General features: G+C 39.7%; 1 protein-coding gene across 1 annotated transcript in view; it reads right to left on the bottom strand.

Moving 5' to 3' along the window:
• The window catches only part of RAVER2 (ribonucleoprotein, PTB binding 2), a 74569-nt gene extending 58219 nt beyond the window's left edge, over positions 1-16350 (bottom strand). Inside the window, 3 exon segments of the mRNA XM_019731648.2 lie at positions 15489-15814; positions 15817-15864; positions 15867-16350. Coding sequence (XP_019587207.2) covers positions 15489-15814; positions 15817-15864; positions 15867-16335 — 843 coding nt within the window. The 5' untranslated portion in view covers positions 16336-16350.
• Between the last annotated feature and the right edge of the window lie 2548 nt (positions 16351-18898).

The raw sequence follows: 18898 nt of genomic DNA, 5'->3' as shown, positions 1-18898 counted from the left end.
TTTTTTTTTTTGCTTTACAATTTGTGGTTTTTGTGCCCTAAGAAAGCCTTTCCTACCCCAGGTCAAAAAAAGCTATTTTGTATTCCTACAGTTTTTAAATTTTCCTGGTCCTTATCAGTTTTTAGTCGGTTTGGAGTTTAGCCATAGTACGCTGGCTACAATTTCCAGCACAATCTTGAATAGAGGTTATTCTGGCATTGCCTAATCACAGGGGAAAGTTGTCAAAATTTCACCACTGAATATGATTGCTTTTGGTTTTTTCGAGGTATTAAGTTTAAGTTTGAGGACGTTCTCTTCCTTTCCTGTTTACTGTAAGTTTTTATTATGAATGGGTGGTAAATTTTTATCAAACGCTCTGTCTGCATTTATTGAGATGACGTAAGTCCCATCTTCATGCCAGCAATCTTCAAATTCTTCCTTCCACAACAAGCTTCTCGCCTAGGCTCCCAACCTATATGTGCTATTGCTTGCTTGGCACAGCCTTTGGATGTTCCACATCAAATAACACTATTTTTTTGGCCCAACGCAGGACCTTAACCTATAACACTTTTTGAGATATTAGCTGAGTCAATATGGTATCAATTTTAACTTGGCTAAAATTTTAACAGCTTTTGATGCTGCTCTTTTGCTGGAAAGTTCATTTGAATACCGACTTTTTGCCAGAGGAACAGTCTGACTTTGCCTAAAAAATGATTAAACTTTCGGTTTTATTAGCAGTATAATAATAATAATTTTACTGGGTGCTTATTTTATCCCAGACACTATATAGGCATTATCTCTTTTAATCCTAACTACCTGATGAGCTGGATTTCAAAGGTGAATTTTAATATCCAGATTTTAAAGTTTAGGACATTGAGGCTGAGAAAAGTTAAGTGGCTTGCACAGACAGTATTTGATGGATCTGCGATTCAAACCCAGGGCAACGGACTATAGAGCAAATACAATGAACTACTGTGCTATACATCTTCAATATCACCAATAAAATCTATGGCGTGCTCATTCCAATCACATCCCTAAAGCTTATTGAAATCACTGACCTCCAAACCTTAGAATGGGGATCACAGTAAGAATACAGTTTGGGAGATAAAAACAACATAATTTCTCTTTTGACAGCTAGACATCTAACTGCATCATTCGCTTGTTTAAATATGTCAATGAATCCTCCGTTTCCTTAAAATGAAATCCAAACTCCCTAATATGGCTTTGAAACTTACAATCGTCCAGTCCTGCTCAGTGTACTAGCCTTGTACTGAACCACTATCCCTCTCAAATTCTACGCTTCAGCCACAGTGAATTAGTTTTTGGCCATCCTTTTTCTTGTCTTTAGGATTTGGTATGTCTCATTACTACTGCCACGAATATCCTATACCTTTCTTTGCCCCACCCTTCTCCTAGCTATCTTCTCTCTCCCCTGGTCTCAGCTTAGATGAGTTTCTTTAAGGAGACTTTCTGAATCTCTGCAGCATGGATACTTTTCCCTTGTGCTTGAACAGCATTTTTCACTTCCCCATCACAACACTTACAGCACCTATCATCTGTTCTAACTGCTTATATACTTGTATGTTCATTAGATTGTAGGCTTAGCTACAGCAAATAGCACACATCTGCCTTGTTCATAAACAGCTCTCCAATATGTAGCACAACATCTAGCAAAAAGCAGACCTCCAATACTTGTTAAAGGCATTGGGATGTGTTTTCACAGATTGCCTTTATGAACTGTAATGCAGGATTTTTTTCTGAGATGAATTTTACAGTCTTAACATAAACCAGTATGTTTAAGGTGATCAAAAAGAAAACTATTGAAAACACACTTTCTTTACACTAACCTAAAACACAGCTCACTTCTTTAAAATATTTACATACCTCAAATTAGTTGACATTATATATTTAGCAGTAAGAGGTCTCCTTGAGTAGTTTTAGCTTACAGATGTCCCCAGGAAGAGCACTTCAAGCCCCAGGAGGTAACTTACATAATCGTCCCTTCCGATGAATAACCATATGTAAATCATGATCTCTTCTTCTCCGACATGCAGAATGTTTTTTTCCTTCAAATATCACCCGGCTATACTACAGTTTTAGTTTTCTACTGCTATGCAACAATTAAACTGTTTAAAACAACACCCATTTATTATCTCTCAGATCTGTAGGCCAAAAGTGCAGGTAGGCTCAAAGGGGTTCTCTGCTTAGGGTCTCTCAAGGCTAAAATCAAGGTTTTGGGCAGGCTGCACCCTTTCTAGAGGCTCTCAGGAAAAAAGCACTTCCATTCAGTGAGGTATTTAGAATTCAGTCTTTTATAGTTGTAGGACTGAAGTCCCTGTTTTCTTGCTGGCTGTCAGCTGGGGGCCCCTCTCAGCTCCTAGATGTTTTGTATGTCGCCACTCCATCTTCAAACCCAGCATCACTGCATCAAATCTTTCTTGTGCTTCAAATCGTCTGACTTCTTTTGCTACCAGCCCAACAAAACTCTCTGCTTTTAAAGGGCTAGGAGGATTAGATTCGGCCCACCTGTATAATCTCCCTTTGGTACCTCCAAAGTCAACTGATTAGTCACCTAAATGACATCTGCAAAACCCCCTTTTTGTCATGTACCGTAACAATGACACATGTCAGACCTTGTCACATTTACAGTTCCCTGGATTAGAAATCTTGGGAGACATTTTAAAAATTCTGTCTCCCACAAACTACCACTAAGAATAGATATCGTTTACTGTACCCGTATACATACTTTACACAAAAAATATTATTTAGTATTTCAGGTTTCAGAACTCAAAGTGAGGAGAACATCTGCACAGAATGAAAACGCAGAACAGACTGTCAGGACTCAGGCGAGGTGTGAAGGCCTTCTGGCCAGTGGAGCAGCCAAGTACAGGAGTATGGAGCTTACGTTGCATGAGGTGGGCATCTGCATGGGGGAGGGGGCGGGCATCTGCACTGGTGATGGGAGACTTATTACATTTATATAATCAATATACATTTATTTAAAATATATACATTACATTTATACGAGGTCTAACAATTGAGTTCGCGAACTTGCCACCATGCGCTTACACTGGCAGCACAGCACAAACAGCTCGGGAAGCTTTCATAACCTTGGTATATCAGTGTCTCACAGCTGTGTTTGTGTCGACGTGTGGCGGTGTCTTGCTGAGTGGAGTTCATTAGTGTCGTTGCATGTTCTTGGGTGCTGCCACGAGAATGGCTGAGCGTGAATTAGACAAACGAACAAACATTCAAACTTGGCAAGAGTGGAAGTGATATCAGGCCATGTTAGTTCAAGTTTATGGGGATAATGCCATGAAGAAAACGGCAGTGTACAAATGGATTAAATGTTTTTCTGAGGGAAAGGATGCATCACTGATGAAGACAGGTCAGGGCGGCCAGTAACGAGCAAAACCGATGAAAACATTGCAAAAATTCATCGAATTGTGCATCAAAATCATCAGCTGACTGTGAGAAGCAGAATAATCCAAGTAACTGTTTCTCAGTAACTGTTTCTCAAAAGAGAAACAGTTAGGAAAATCTTAACTGAAAATCTTACCATGGGAAAGGTGTGTGCAAAAATGGTCCCAAAGGAGCTCACTGATGAACAAAAGCAAAGGAAAGTCGAAGTTTGCCAAGGTCTTTTGGAGAAGCAAGATGATGTTGTGGGCCATGCTATCTATCTATCACTGGTCATGAAACATGGGTGTACCAATAGGACCTGAAACAAAGCATCAAAGTGCACAATGGAAGTCAGCCAATTCTCCACGACCAAAAAAGTTCTGTCAGTCCAAATCCAGAGTCAAAACTATGTTCCTAACCTTTTTTGATATCAGATGAATTATTCATTATAAATTTGTACCAACTGGACAAACAGTTAACCAAGTTTACTATTTGGAAGTGCTGAAAAGGCTGTGTGAAAAGTTAGATGAAAACGACCTGAACTTTTCAACAATAATTCATGGCTCTTGCATCACGACAATGTACCAGCTCACACGGCACTGTCTGTGAGGGAGTTTTTAGCCAGTAAACAAATAACTGTATCGGAACACCCTCCCTACTCACCTGATCTGGCCCCCAGTGACTTCTTTCTTTACCCAAAGATAAAGGAATACTGAAAAGAAGACATTTTGTTGACATTCAGGGCACCAAGGGTAATACGATGACAGCTCTGATGGTCATTCCAGAAAGAGTTCCAAAATTGCCCTGAAGGGTCGACTAGGTGCTGGCATTGGTGGATAGCTTCCCAAGGGGAGTACTTCGAAGGTGACCAGTACTTTGAAGGTGACCGTAGTGATATTCAGCAATGAGGTAGGTAGCACCTTTCTAGGATGAGTTCACGAACTTAAATGTCAGACCTCAGTATGTTGAAGCCCTGACTGCCAGTGTGGCTGTATTTGAAGATGGGGACTCTATGGAAGTAATTAAATGAGGTCATAAGGGTAGAGCCCTGATTAGATAGAATTATTGTGTTTATAAGACAAGACACCAGAAAACGCTCTCTCTGCTGTGTGCCTCACCAACCCCCACCCCCATGTGCACAGGCCCCAAGGAAAGGCCATGTGAGGACATAGTGAGAAGGTGGCCGTCTGCAAGCCAGAAAGAGCGACCTCACCAGAAACCAAATCAGCTAGAACCTTGATCTTAGAATTCTATCTTCCAGAATTGTGAGAAAATAAGTTTCTGTTGTTTAAGCCGCCCAATCTACGGTCTTTTGTTATGACAGCCCCAGATGACTATTACAGTGCCTAGTTTCTTTTAGGGGAATATGCTGTTCAAATGCGAAGAGCTGGGAGTTAGACGTACTCACTGCCATTGAGATGTCACTGCTCTCAGGTCCTCTTAGCAGAGAAAGCTAGAGAATATACTCGTATATGGGAACTTTATGTATACTATCTTTGTAACTTTTTCGATAAATCTAAAATTATGCCAAAATAAAAAGTTTATTTAAGATGTGGACACAGGAGCCAGCTTGAAGAAGCCCCCAGTGCCCAAATGTAAAACAATTTAGGCATCAAAATAAATATATACAGTAACAGAGTATAACCCATTGAATAACGTGGGAAACCATGAGCCTGTTTTTGATATAAATAATTGCATAAATTGAACCCTTGAAGGGGAATAGAATATTTACAGTCTTAGTTAAAGTATCTCCCCTCAAAATCCTTATTAATTACAAAGGGAAAAACTTTGCATGGAGAAGCCTGGCAGATAATTTAATAAAAGTTAATCAAAGTGACCAAAGTTAACTTTACTGACAATAAGACAAATCTAAAACATGCACCACCCTGTGATACTCCTGCCAAGGATACACAACTTGCATCTAATATGAGGAAACATCAGACAAAACCAACCTGAAGGACATTCTACAAAGGAAGTGGCCTGGAATCTTCAAAAGGGTCAAGGTCATAAAAGTCAAGGAAAAACTGAGGCGTTCGTTATTCCAGATTGAAGAAGACTAAAGAGCCATGACAACAAAGTGCAACACGTGATTCTGAACTGGATCCTTTCACTATAAAAGACATTAATGGGACAACTGGCAAAACTTAAACACAGTCTGAGGGTTAGATGGCAGTATTTTGACTTTGATGATAGTAATGTGGTTATGTGGAAGAAAGTCCAAATTTGCAGAAAATACGCACTCCTCAGGGTGGCAGAGTATCAGTCAGCACTCACTCTCAAACCGCTCAGGAAAAAAAGTTATTCGTACTGTACAGTCATGTGCTGTCTAACAACGTTTGAGTCAATGACGGACCACGTATCCAACAGTGGTCCCATACGATTATAATGGAGCTGCAGAATTCCTGTCTCTACTGACGTAGCCATCTAACGTCACAGAGCAACTCATTACTCATGTGTTTGTGGTGATGCTAGTGAAAACAAACCTACTGCGCTGCCAGTTGTATAAAAGAAGAGCACATTCCGTTATGCACAGTACATAACACATGATAATAAACGACCATGTTACTGGTTATTTACTATCCTTTTTATCGTTATTTTAGAATGTACTCTTTCTACTTATAAAAGAAACCCGCCATAAAACCATATGTGGCAACAGCATCATACACCTCATGTTCATCATGTCTCTTGATTGCATCGTTTTCTCTTGCACTTGATTTAATCTCGTGTTTAGCACAGTCATGCGCTGTACAGGCTTGTAGCCTAGGAGCAATAGGCTACACCACACAGCCTAGGTGTGTAGTCGGCTATACCATCTAGGTTTGTGTAAGTGCACTCAGTGATGTTTGCAGTGACAAAATCACCTAATGATGCATTTCTCTGAACATACCCCATCCTTCAGGGGCACATGACTATACTTACAACTCTTCTGTAAGTCTGAGATTATTTCAAAACTGAAACCATCCCAGATTCACATGTTCTTGTTTATTGCCATTACTTCATCTCTAGATCAGGTGGCAAAAAAAACCCATAAGGTAGAAAGTCAGAGAAATGGAGACTAATGTGGAACCAAAAGCAAACAGTGACTTGCAGATAATAAAAGATCCAAAGTTCAGGAAATAAAGGTAGGCTGTGAACTAGGAGCAGATAATCACTGCAGTGGGTGAGGACACAGAAAAACTGAGTAGCTGGGGCCAGGAGGGTGGGGTGGAGTGGGGCTGGGTGGGAGGGAGAAGCAGGAAGAGAGGCAAAAACTATGCATACAGATACAGGCTTACACAAATTCAATGAATTCCAATGCCTTGCTAGCATTCAGGTGGTAACAAACATTTATTAGAAAAGTTTTAAACACACACACACATACACACACACACACACACACACACACACGAAAAAGTACCAGTTTACTGTCTTTATAAGAAAAGACACCAGAAAATTCTCTCTCTGCTGTGTGCCTCACCAACCCCCCACCACCATGTGCACAGGCGCTAAGGAAAGGTCATATGAGGACATAGTGAGAAGGTGGCCGTCTGCAAGCCAGGAAGAGAGACCTCACCAGAAATATTTACAACAACAGAGTATAACCCACTGAACAACATAGGAAACCATGAGCCTATTTCTGATATAAATAATTGCATAAAGTGAACCCTTGAAGGGGAATAGAATATTTACAGTCTTAATTAAAGTATCTCCCCTCAAAATCCTTATTAATTACAAAGGGAAAAACTTTGCATGGAGAAGCCTGGCAGATACTTTAATAAAAGTTAATCAAAGTGACCCAAGTTAACTTTACCAACAATGAGACAAATCTAAAACATGTTGTTCAGTGGGTTATACTCTGTTACTGTAAATATTTATTTTGATGCCTAAATTGTTTTACATTTGGGCACTGGGGGCTTCTTTAAGCTGGCTCCTGTGTCCACTTCTTAAATAATGATGCATTTCTCTGAACATACTCAGACTTACAGAAGAGTTGTAAGTAGTCATGTGCATGCAAATTTTTGTGTGCCTATGAATATTAGCACTTTTCTGGAGAGAGAGGGTTTACAGCTTTCCACTTACCCATAAGCCATAAACAGTTGACTGACTGAATAATTGTAAGTGAATGGAGTACCTTCACTGCCAAAAAAGAACAGTCTTACAATGCAAAGTTTGTTCATTTTACAAACCAATCCCAAAAGCTTGCCCTGTGTCAGACATATTAATGTAAGTATAGCATGTCAGAACAAAGTAGGTGGGTATCTCCTTCTGTTTTAAATTTCCTTTGGAACAGCATGTCAGGTTCTAGGTTTAACATCGGTGATACAAAGGTAAATATCATATGATCCCTGTCCTTTGAAACACAATCCAGTGTGTGTGGCGGGGAATGACAATTATAATACATTGTGGGATAAGAATACGAGCTCTGGAATCAAACAGATATTAGTTCTTCTCCACTAGACCACTAATTAGCTGAATGACCTTGGGCAAATTGCTTGATATTAGTTTTGCCCCTGTTTCCCTATCAATAAAACGGGATTAAAAAAATTCTGACCTTATAACCTTGAAATCAGGATTAAATATAATGTCAACAAAATACGACATACAGAGCCTGGCAAGAGTAGGTACCTAATAAACAAAGGTTGTTGTTTTTATTATAGTTATCCAGAGGAAGGCAATTTGTTCTAGCAGAGGGAGATCTGAACTAGATAACCATGCTCAATTTGGGGTGCCACATTTAAAGGGAGTCAATGACAAAGTGGTAATGGTGTGTGTTCAGAGAAAAACAAATAAGACGGTGAGGAAACTTGGGCTGTGTCCTAAAAACCAGTGCCTTGAAGGAACTGAAGTTGTAAGGTAGAAAAGAAACAACCATAAAATGTCTATTATCACTAGAGGGGAGAAACTGAATCACAATGTCAACATGTCTGGGAAGTCAATTGTATATATTCAATACAAATAAGACGTTTACAACAATGAAAGATGGAGGAGGATACCTTACAAAGCAGTCACTTCTTAGAAACTGAAGGTGTTAAAATGTGCAAGAATTCATGTGGTGAGGACTCTGTAAATTGGATTCATGTATTTAGCAAAAGGGTTAAATGAAATGTGTAGTCTACCATCCTTTCCAATATTGACATCTGTTTAATTAAAATTCTGTATTAGTTAGGATACTGTTGGTTGGTAGTAGCATAAAACCCAACTTGAAATTAATGAAACAATAAAGGGAGTTGAGTGGCTTGCAGAACTAGGAAATGCAGAGGCAGGTCAAGTTTCAGATATAGTTTGATCATGGCTCCATCTAAGCTCCCCTACTTTTCCCACCCCCCAGGTGAGTCCTCCTCTGGATGTCCACCCTGTCCTCAGATGGTCAGCTGCAACCAGGGCGATATGTCTCTGCATTCGTATCCAGTGGGAAGAAAGAATCACTTACTCTAACAGCCAAATGGAAGTCCTAGGCTGCTCTGTTATACCAGATTGAAACAAGCAGTATGGCCAGGGGACTACCACGTGCTGACTGGCTTAGGTTCAGGCTATTGCCCATCTCTTAACCTGGCAAAGGGAAAAATTCTGTTTGTTGGTTTGTCACTCCTTCCGATGGGGAGAAAGATCAAAGCCGCCCAAACCATCTAGTTGCTAAATAACGACAGAGGGGTAGGTCCTCACAGGAAAATCTGGGTGCTAGTAGGAAAAACAAGAGGAAGACTGGAGACTTGATCGGTCTCAGCAAGAAAAAGACGGCACCCTCAAAAACTAAGTAATTGGAGACAATTTTTTAAAGAGCCTATCTATAAAAATTTAAAGAAATCCTATGGCTGGCAACAATCCCCCATAACCCTTAGGCCTAAGGAGGCAAGGGGAATGATTACAACAACCCAGAGAGCTTAGGTGCATGGAGAGCACGACTAGAAAGAAACTCACCTTTGAAAGAGGAAATAGCCAAGCCACAGAAACCTGGTTGAGAGGGAGCTGGGTGAACCAAGGCTCCACTCTCTCTCTCCTCCGCCCTTTGATCACCCACTTAGTGGCTCTGGCCAAATGCAACCAGAAACCAGAGGACGAGAAAGCCTTGCTAATGCAATTCCCAGCACAGGTTAGCCTCCCAGGACACAGAGCAGGTGAGAAGGGTAGATAGAGACAGAGCTGGAGAACAAATGCAAGATATCCAGCACAGCAAGCAAGGACGACCCTCTGCTGAGGAGCAGGAGCCAAAATACAGATTTCTATGCAGTCTGATCTTCCCTCTTAGTGCACTCGGTCCCCTTAGTGCACAGCAATTGCCGCTTTAGGCAAACAAAATACAAACAGAGCCAGGGCCCCTCATAAGCAATCTTAGAATCCTTAATTTAGATAATTTTGGTTTCCTTTATTTACACGCCTTCATTTGCCTTCTTCAGTGGGCTAAGTACCGCTAAGTATAAGGCTTTTTACTCACACACACAAAAAAAAATAATAAGCCCTGGAAGCCCCTAAGGGCCACTAGTTATAAGGTAGAGGAGATAAGAAGAATTAAGGGGCAAAATTCAGGGGGTTAGTGAGACAGACCCCTTTTGCAGAACAGCCATCCATCAGTTGATCTCATTTAATGCTTCCTTGATCTTCTGAATCTTCTTTATTTAAAGAGCAATTCCCCTAAATACAGCTCCTTCTGGAGCCTCTGACATAAGACACAGGTGCACCCATCAACGATTTGAAACTGGGAAAGTCTCTCCTGCACAAAGCTGATTAGATGCCATTGTACACTTCAGCAGCAACATAGCCTAAATAGATGTTAAAATGCTAGCTGGCAAAACTAAATGCCACCTACCATATTCTTCCTATGGGAAAACGTGTTGCAGGTCCAAAAAATAATTTGTAAGCATAACCCATCATTAATTAGGAAATGGTCTATAAATTACCTGAGACTACTTTGGACAGCTTGTTAACATCCAGCCATTGTAATGCCAGCCACAAAGTACTCCTCTTCTAGAATATGTATTCAGAGCAGAGAACAAGCATGGCTGAAACACTTGAAGAATTTTTGCCAAGATTAAGAACTTGCGGAGCAAGTGGTGTTGCAGAAATTACAACGTAAATAGGATAAAAAAAAACACATGAAAAATAGAACCCATAATTCAACTCTGATTAACTACATTAGAAAAGAAAATGTATAGATAAGTTTTAAGTAGTATAAACTATACGAAGAGAAGTAAATTTTGGAAGTAAGCAAAATGGCTTTCTCGGTGAAAAAGAAGAACAATTTAAAAATGTGAAAACATCCCAAGATTGTCAAGAAAAGTGGTAAATAATAGACTTACTTTAAGAAGAGGCAATAATTACTGAGTCTATTGTTAGAGAAAATAAATAATGTATATCTTTAAATCCCACAGTTAAAGACCACAAAGCAGGTGAGAAAATTCTATTGGTTTTTGACTAATGTAAAAGCAAAATGGGAATAAGTAGCTTTTTAAAAGAAAACCAACCAGTTTCGTACATTTGGTGGTTTGTTATTCTAAAAAGTGCTTGGTTGATAATACTATACTTTCAAATGGGCCTCTGTGAATTAACTATCCAGCTTCTCAATTAACTACTATACCAGAGTACTTTGAAGTGCAAGTTAATAATACACAAAGTGAGACAAAAGAATGTTTCTTCTATTACTGATCTTGGCTGTTAGCTCCATGCACTTCACATTTTTTTCTAATTACACAATAAAATCTCTATCAGATTTTAAAATAAACACAACGAAAACAAAACACATGTACACCCATACATGTAAGAAAAAAACTGAGTGAACTCAAGAGATCTAGAAATAAATGCCACTGTTGTCTCTATTTTGAAACCCCAACAGCAATGCTATTGAAACAGAACAAGATTAACCATAAAAAGTAAACAATTTATGGAAATGCAATCAAAAACACATATTAGGGCATTACCTTAACTAACCTAAATTCTAAATTCAGAGTTACAAAAGACTATTCACACACATGTACCATGGCTATTCTGAATAAGAACCAGTGTTCACAACATTGTTATTATTCACTATAAATAATTATAGTAATTATAATTATTATTCACAATAAACTAATCACTATAATTACATTCCAAAACACTAACATTCAAAGATATAACTATAAATATCCAAATCACAGTGGTAGGAAGGACTTGGGGATCTACGTATCTTGATAAAAAACTACTGTAGAATCCAACACAGGGACTAATAAGAAATGAGACTAAAAATGTAGGTAGGGGCCAAGTGACAAAATGCCCAGTCTTAGATTCCTATCCTTTCACGTCTTGCTGTTCAAATTGAGGTTTGAGTACTTCCTGGTAATATAGGAGTATAAAAAAAAAATAAATCATAGGATAAATATGGTGTATCTTTCATAAGCATCAAGTTTACGAAAAAAAATTTGGACGGGAGTTAAACAAGTTTAAGTCACTGTTTTTATATTAAATCCAATTTTACTAAAACATAAATTAATATGAACTTTTCAGAACATGAAGTTTCAAAGCAACGTCACTCTTGCAGAAAGCCAATTCAGGTTCCCTATTCCTTACAATTTGAAGAAAAGAGACACACGGATGAACAATTTGAGGAAAAGTTTGAGAAACAGTGCTGGAAATGTGGAGTGAAAAGTTCTTTTTGTTTGTTTTTAAAGTAAGAGAGCGACATCAGATTTGTGCTTTGGGAAGCTCTCAAGAGAAGCAGTAAGCAGGATGGGCTAAAACATAAGAGACAGGATAATAACGAGGGCAGGTGACAAACAGAAAATTCGTAGTAGTCTCTTTAAGAGATGAAAAGGATATGAACTAGAGTTGAGGCTATGAAAACACAGAGGGTTAGGAGGATTCAAGAACACAGAGGAGGTTGACCAGACAGCACCTAACTGACAGCACAGTACTTACTCAATGAGACACCTTTTGAGAACTCATTAGCATAAAGGTGTTCATTCTGGGGGGACTAGTATTTCTACAAGGTATTTAATATATGTATCTTTAAAAACAATACTTTTAGTGTGCCTTCTAATCCAAAGAAGTTGTGAGATGCTATTGTAAATCTGTTATATCAAAAATTAAACAAAATTTGAGTAAGATTTACGAAAACTCTGTTTAACAAAGAAAATACCCATGTTTTCAAAATGTTAAAAAAAATTATTGGGCTCCTACTAATCAGTTACCAACATAGCTTTTCTAGAGACCTAACTACATAGAGTTTGAGAACCAGAATTAGGAATGGCTTTGATCCTTAATGTGAAATTCTAAAATAAATGAATGAATAAACAGACTCTTCTAGAAAAGAACAAGAATTTGAGTATTTAAAATAGCTGATTACTTAATAACGGAACAAAAAGTAGTAATTTTTTTTAAACATATTAGTCATTTCATAACAAGTAAAAATGTAGTTTAGCCAGGTGATAATGGATAAAAGGCACAAAATAAAATTAAAGTTAAACCTTCATTAGTAAATTGACAGTAAAATGCAGCACTAAAAAAAAAGACATTAGAATTGTTAAAAGATAAAATACCAAAATCCTTACAGAATATATTCATGAAAATATTACAATTTAAGAAAAAGTCGATGGAGTGTTAACTTTATTGAACCAATAAAAATAGCAATTCTGAATCTAAATAATCTGAAGAAAAGACTGTATTTTCATTGTTACAAACTAGCACACTTTGGTCTATTCTACTCATTTACGTAATACAGACCACTGATAGATTGTAATCAGAAAACTAGGAAAAGTACAAGTATGGAAGATGATGGGAAAAATAAACACTTCTCAAAAAATGTTATATGCAATCAAATATTGATCTGTTTAGATTTTAAAACTACATATCGGAAATATTAAAAGTATTTTATTATGGAAATTATAGAAAAAAATGTTAGGATAAGTCTGAAAACTAGTCTTTAGGTCCTAACAATTTTTTTTTTTTTTTGCTTTTAGATGAGACTCCAGCTCTCAAAAAGTATGGCATAAGAATTTAACTTAACATAAAAATTTAAGGTACTTTATTGTAAAAGACTCATCTAGACATACAGATCATATACAAAGTTTATTCCATAGTTTATGCTTGCTACCTTAGAGAGAATCCTAAGATTTAGGCTAAACATAAATTCCTAAGAGAAAAAAATATCTCAAAAATACAAATCAGTGTAATTCTCATAAAACCTCTCTCCATCATGAATACCAGGTAATTAAAACTTTTATTAGACCTTTTGATATATTTTTTCCATGTCTCTTGAGAAGGGAAATAAGCAAGATACTGCAGCAAAGAACGACTAGACAGAAAATTTTGGGTTTAAATATTTTCAGAATTAATGCAAAGAAGTGAGATAAAAAATAGTTGACATTCTACAAAGAATCAAGACACTTCTCCATGTCTCTTCTCCTAAATTATCTACACACAGAGCTGCTATTTCTTCAATTTGCTTTAAAAAAAAGTCATGTGCCCTTTCTAAGCCTCCCTCTTTCTGAGCTTTCTTGCTCTACTTGTGTGGGCAGGGGGAAATTGCTTCTATGAAATCAGTCCATTGCAGGTGTTCTTAAACATAACATCACAAAACATTACCTGCCTGATGGGAAGTGCACAATGATAGAACTGAAAGAAGGGTTAGATACATGTACAATACTGACAGAGCCGTTTTTATATTGCTTTTTGAAACAAAATTATCCCTCATGCATATGGGTTATGAAGTTTTATGTCCACATTTATTGTAAGTGGCTATGGATGGTCTAATTACATAGTAATGAGGCATTCGTCTCATTTTCTGGATCTTATATTAAAACTGGCCTGCAATTACCAATAGCCAGCCCACTTGCAATTCCATGCATCCTGGTACAGGAGAAACTACATATATTGGTCCAAATCTGCAACTACCAGGACAGCCTACCCTCCCCAGCCACACAAAATATATAAATTCGAGTTCTATGTGAAATACACGTGAATATCTAGACAATTAAGAAACCGTGAAGAATCAAAGAAATGATCTCATTTTTTTTGGTAAAACACAAATGCATATATATATACACACACACAGAAAAGGAGAGAAGGATAATATCCCATTTTTACAATGGTTATCTTTAAGTATCAGAAATATGGGTGATACCTACTTTTACCCCTTTGTATTTCTCTGTATTTTCTTGCTTTCCTACAAATGAGCATGTAACACTGGCAATAAGGGGAGAAAAACAGTTAAATACACAGGGTGCCAAAAAAAAAAGTATACACATTTTAAGAAAGGAAAACTATTAAAATTGTAACACTCAACATATACCGATAACAAAAGATGAATACAAGTCACGCTTGACTTCTGCAATTACAAGAGGTGCTCAAAGTGGTTACCATCCAGGCACTTCTGATTATGGCGAACTACTGCTTGAGCAACCCTTGACCAAAGCGTCCACTTGTATACATTTTTTTGGCACCCCGATATATGTAGAGTTTGTAATCTTAAAACATCAATTAATCTAAATCAAAGACACAAAGCAGCCTATCTTTAAGCTTCCTCGGACTCACTGAGTAATAAATCCTCCAGTAATTGACATGGCAGAAGACGGCTGCCAGGCTCCTCAAAGCGCTGTGATAACCTCTCTATTCTTGGGCCTTAACAAACTGAGGAGACAAGAGTTGTTTCATACAAACTTGGTCAAGTGCTTCTGCCACAGGAAAACTCACTCCCAGCTCTCCCGTGACCCCGCCCCCCATGGCACACCCAAGTCCCGGGAACCCCAGGCGGGACCCTCCGCCCCTCTCAAGGCGCTGCCGAAGATCTGGCCCCCGAAATCTGTACTCCACAGGTCACTTACACTCTCCTTCACCTACTTCTTCCCCTACAACTCCCCGATCTCTTCCCCAACATATACGCCCAAGGGTCCATCGGGGAAGGAGAGAGGGCCGGACTTGGAGGCAGCCACCCCTGATACCCGTGACCTTGGACAAGCCGCCTCGCCTCTCGGAGCCTCAGTTTCCCAATCTGCCACACTCGCAGCGTGACCTCAGGCTCAGAAACCGGGGTGGGGGAAGGCTTTGCAAAAGCGACGGACAGTTCTCATAACTCTGCACCGACCTCTTTCCCCCACCACCACCACCGCTCCAAGGCGTCGGGCACCCGCCGGGACCGTAGCTTCCCAGCCCCGTCCCCGTACCTGGCAGCTGCTATCCTGGGGCAGGTTTTTCACCAGGATTTTCCTGCGGTTACTCAACTCCCGGCGCATCCGCTGCAGCCGCGCGGCGACCTCGTCGGGGTGCAGCGCGGCGGGAACGGGGCCGCGGGTGTCCTCGCACGTCTCGGCGGAGGGGCCCGGCCCGCGCAGCTCCGACCCCGCCGCGCCGCCCAGGCCCGCGCCCCCCTCGCCGATGCCGCCTCCCGCCGCCACCGCCGCCATCTTCCCGGAGCCCCGCGGCTACGGGCTCCTCGGAAGGCTCGAGGGGAAGAGGAGAGGGAAAGCGGGTGGAGGCCCGGGTGGGGCGAGGCGGGCAGAGGCCGCAGGATGGGCCCAGCCGCCCGCAGGGGAAGAAGGAGGGAGGCGGCGCCGCGGCGAGCAGCCTGCGGGGGGGTCGGGGGGCGGGGGGAGAGGAAACCTGAGCGGCGAGGAGGAGCCGAGCACCACCTCGCGGGAACCTCCCCCTCGGGCCCCCAGCCCCCGCGCACTGGCGACTCCCGCCCCTCGCGCCCGCCCGCCCACGTACCCGGGGCGCCACCAGCCTGACACCTGTGCGGGCGGGCCAGCGAGCACCCCCTCCCTGCCAGGCCTCAGTGAACGCCCAGGTTGGGGTTCTGGGGATGCGGCCCCTCGCCTGCAGCTTCCCGAGGGGACTCGAATCCCAGGCGCCGGACCCCGCACGGCCTCCCTGCGGGACCCCACAGCTGCCCCCGGACTCCCCTCGAAAGTCCCGCGCTGGGGCGGCTCGGGGGCTGCAAAAGCGATTCAGGCTCCCCCAAACCCAGGGGGGCGTCCTGTAGGCTCCAGACGGTAACCCTTCTGTTTGCATATTTGGCGAAGAAGTTTGAGTTTACAATGAAAAATAAAATTTGAGGTTTTCTAGGGAGTTCTAAGAGAGATTCTGGAGGAAATTTTATATTTTTGAATAAACCTCATCGCAGAGTATTTTCCTAGCTGTGCATACGAGAAAGCCTGTGCCCTTCACCCGTCCCTTCGTCCCAGTTGTGCAGTTCCTAAGATGTAAAACCTGGAGGTTGCATATGCAACATATAAAGCAATGCTGAAACAAAGACTAAAATGGAAGAAGAGCTATGGCAGAGGTCTGAAGAATGAATACCCTACTGGAACATCAGTTTAATTGAAACTTAGAGAGTTACGTTGTAGAACTATACTTAGTCAAAGTGATATTATCAGGTCAAATAATCGGGTAGTCTTTGGAACCAGCCCCAATGACTATATCAGCAAAAAAGAACATGCATCTGAATTGTGTAGCATGCAAATACACGCTCAAAAAAACACAAAAAAACCCTGCTACACACCAATATTATTATGTTATGGAAAATAATAGAAATGAATGTAGCCAAAAAATAAAAACAAAGGGTTTTCAAAAATGCTGTGTACAGGGTGTGATCAAAAAATAGGGTGAATGTTTAAATTTTAAAAAATTATTACAGTAAAGGACACATTGCCATCAATCCCCCTCAAAATACTCCCCCTCATTTCTAACAAACTTATCCCATCGTTCTTGCCACTTTCTGAAGCAGTTCTGGAAGTCCCCTTTCGTGAGTGTCTTTAGTTGTGCTGTGGTTGCTGCCTCATAGTACTTACATCGTGCCCCCACGTTTTTCCAAGTACATATATTTCACTTACTCATCACAATGATACAGTTTTAGCTTAAGATCTATTTTTCTCATTTTACACATGAAGAAATGGAGTCTGAGCTGCTTAATTCTAAAGTCCAAACTCTTAATAATATAAAAAAATTCATCTGTACCCTCAAAATAATGACTGCTAATATTCCTGAATTTATTCTGCCAATACTTGTATCATTGACATGATTCTGCAGTACACCTATGTTCACAGCAGCACTATTCCCAATAGCCACAGAATGAAAACAACCCAAATGTCCATCTACAAATGAACAGATAAATTGTGACATACATACACAATGGACTATTATTCGGTCATGAAAAGAAATAAAATACTGGTACAAGGCAGATAAACCCCCAAAACCCTATGCTAAGTGAAAAGCCAGACACAAAAGGTCACATATTGTGTGACTGCATTTATATGAAATATCCAGAGTAAGTAAATCCATAGAGATAGAAGACGGATTGGAGAAGGAGGGAATGGGAAGTGACTGCTTAATGGATACAGGTTTCGTTTTGGGCTGATGAAAATGTTTCGGAACCAGACAGAGATTGCAGTTGACCAGTAAAGTGAATGTACTAAATAGCTAATGAATTGTCTAATGGTTAATTATGTTATTTGAATTTCACCTCACAATTTTTAAAAATGATATTCTGCAGTTTACAGCTTTGTTACCTGCTTTTTATAGTATATTTCTGAGCCTCTTTCTATGCCAATATAATTGAACGTCATTATTTTTCATGGCTGCATGTTATTCTATTGTGAGAATTACCATAATTTACATCACTAATCTAGTATTAGACATTTTTATCTATTGTAAATAGCATGGAGATTAATATCCTTGTGTCCATATTTGTGGTCTTAATTTTTCCATGGAATAAAGAATGAGAAGCAAAATTTCTTCATCAAAGAATAACTATATTTAAAGACTTTTTGATATATATTTCCAAATTATAGTCCTCAGTTGTCCCTACACAAACATTGTGTGAGAGTGCTCATTTACCTGCTTGCAGGCATGATAACTTGATGTCAAAATAACATCTCATTTTGTTTCAAATTTTATTGCTTTGATTTAAAGTTATGAACTTTAAATTCCAATAAAGCCCGATTTTGTAGGCTGAGAGACTTTGAAAAGTACGAGTATATTCTTTAAAGTGGGCAGGAAGCGTGAATAGCCTTAGCATATGCTCTGACCTGGAGCCACTCGTTAAGTTTCAGAACATGTATTTATCCAAATGAGTACCGTCTTCTTGACAAACATTTATTAAATGTCTCTTACATGCTAGACAACATATATAAAGGCACTAATTATACAGAAATAATAAAATAAGTTTTCTGTATGACAGAGGTTCAATTTCGTTGGTAGAAAACTGTACAATAATAACTAAATGTGATAAATATGCGAACAGAAATGTCAGGAGAAGCTCTTGAAAACAGTGATCTGAGTCCAATTTTAGTGATTGCTTTTGCTGAAAATATTTTTTTAAACTGCTTTTTTTTAGTGACTTTAGAATCTACAGCAAATACAGCATAGTTTCTGTGATGGTGATCTCTTAGAGATGGGTTTGAGTTTGGAAATCATTAAATGTTATTTGAAGCCAAATCTGGTGAATGAATTAGGTGTTGATTATGCTTTTGGGATTATGATTATGTAATTGAGGTTTGGGGCCCCAAGTGGGACATGATTACAATGTTATCAAGTTATGAAACCGATTTTAGTAAGGGGTTACTTGGACAATATT

Source organism: Rhinolophus sinicus, linkage group LG06 (genome assembly GCF_036562045.2).
Source record: "Rhinolophus sinicus isolate RSC01 linkage group LG06, ASM3656204v1, whole genome shotgun sequence".
Taxonomy (NCBI): Eukaryota; Metazoa; Chordata; class Mammalia; order Chiroptera; family Rhinolophidae; genus Rhinolophus; species Rhinolophus sinicus.
The sequence above is the reverse complement of the archived record's forward strand: the minus strand, read 5'-3'. Positions and strand labels throughout refer to the sequence as shown.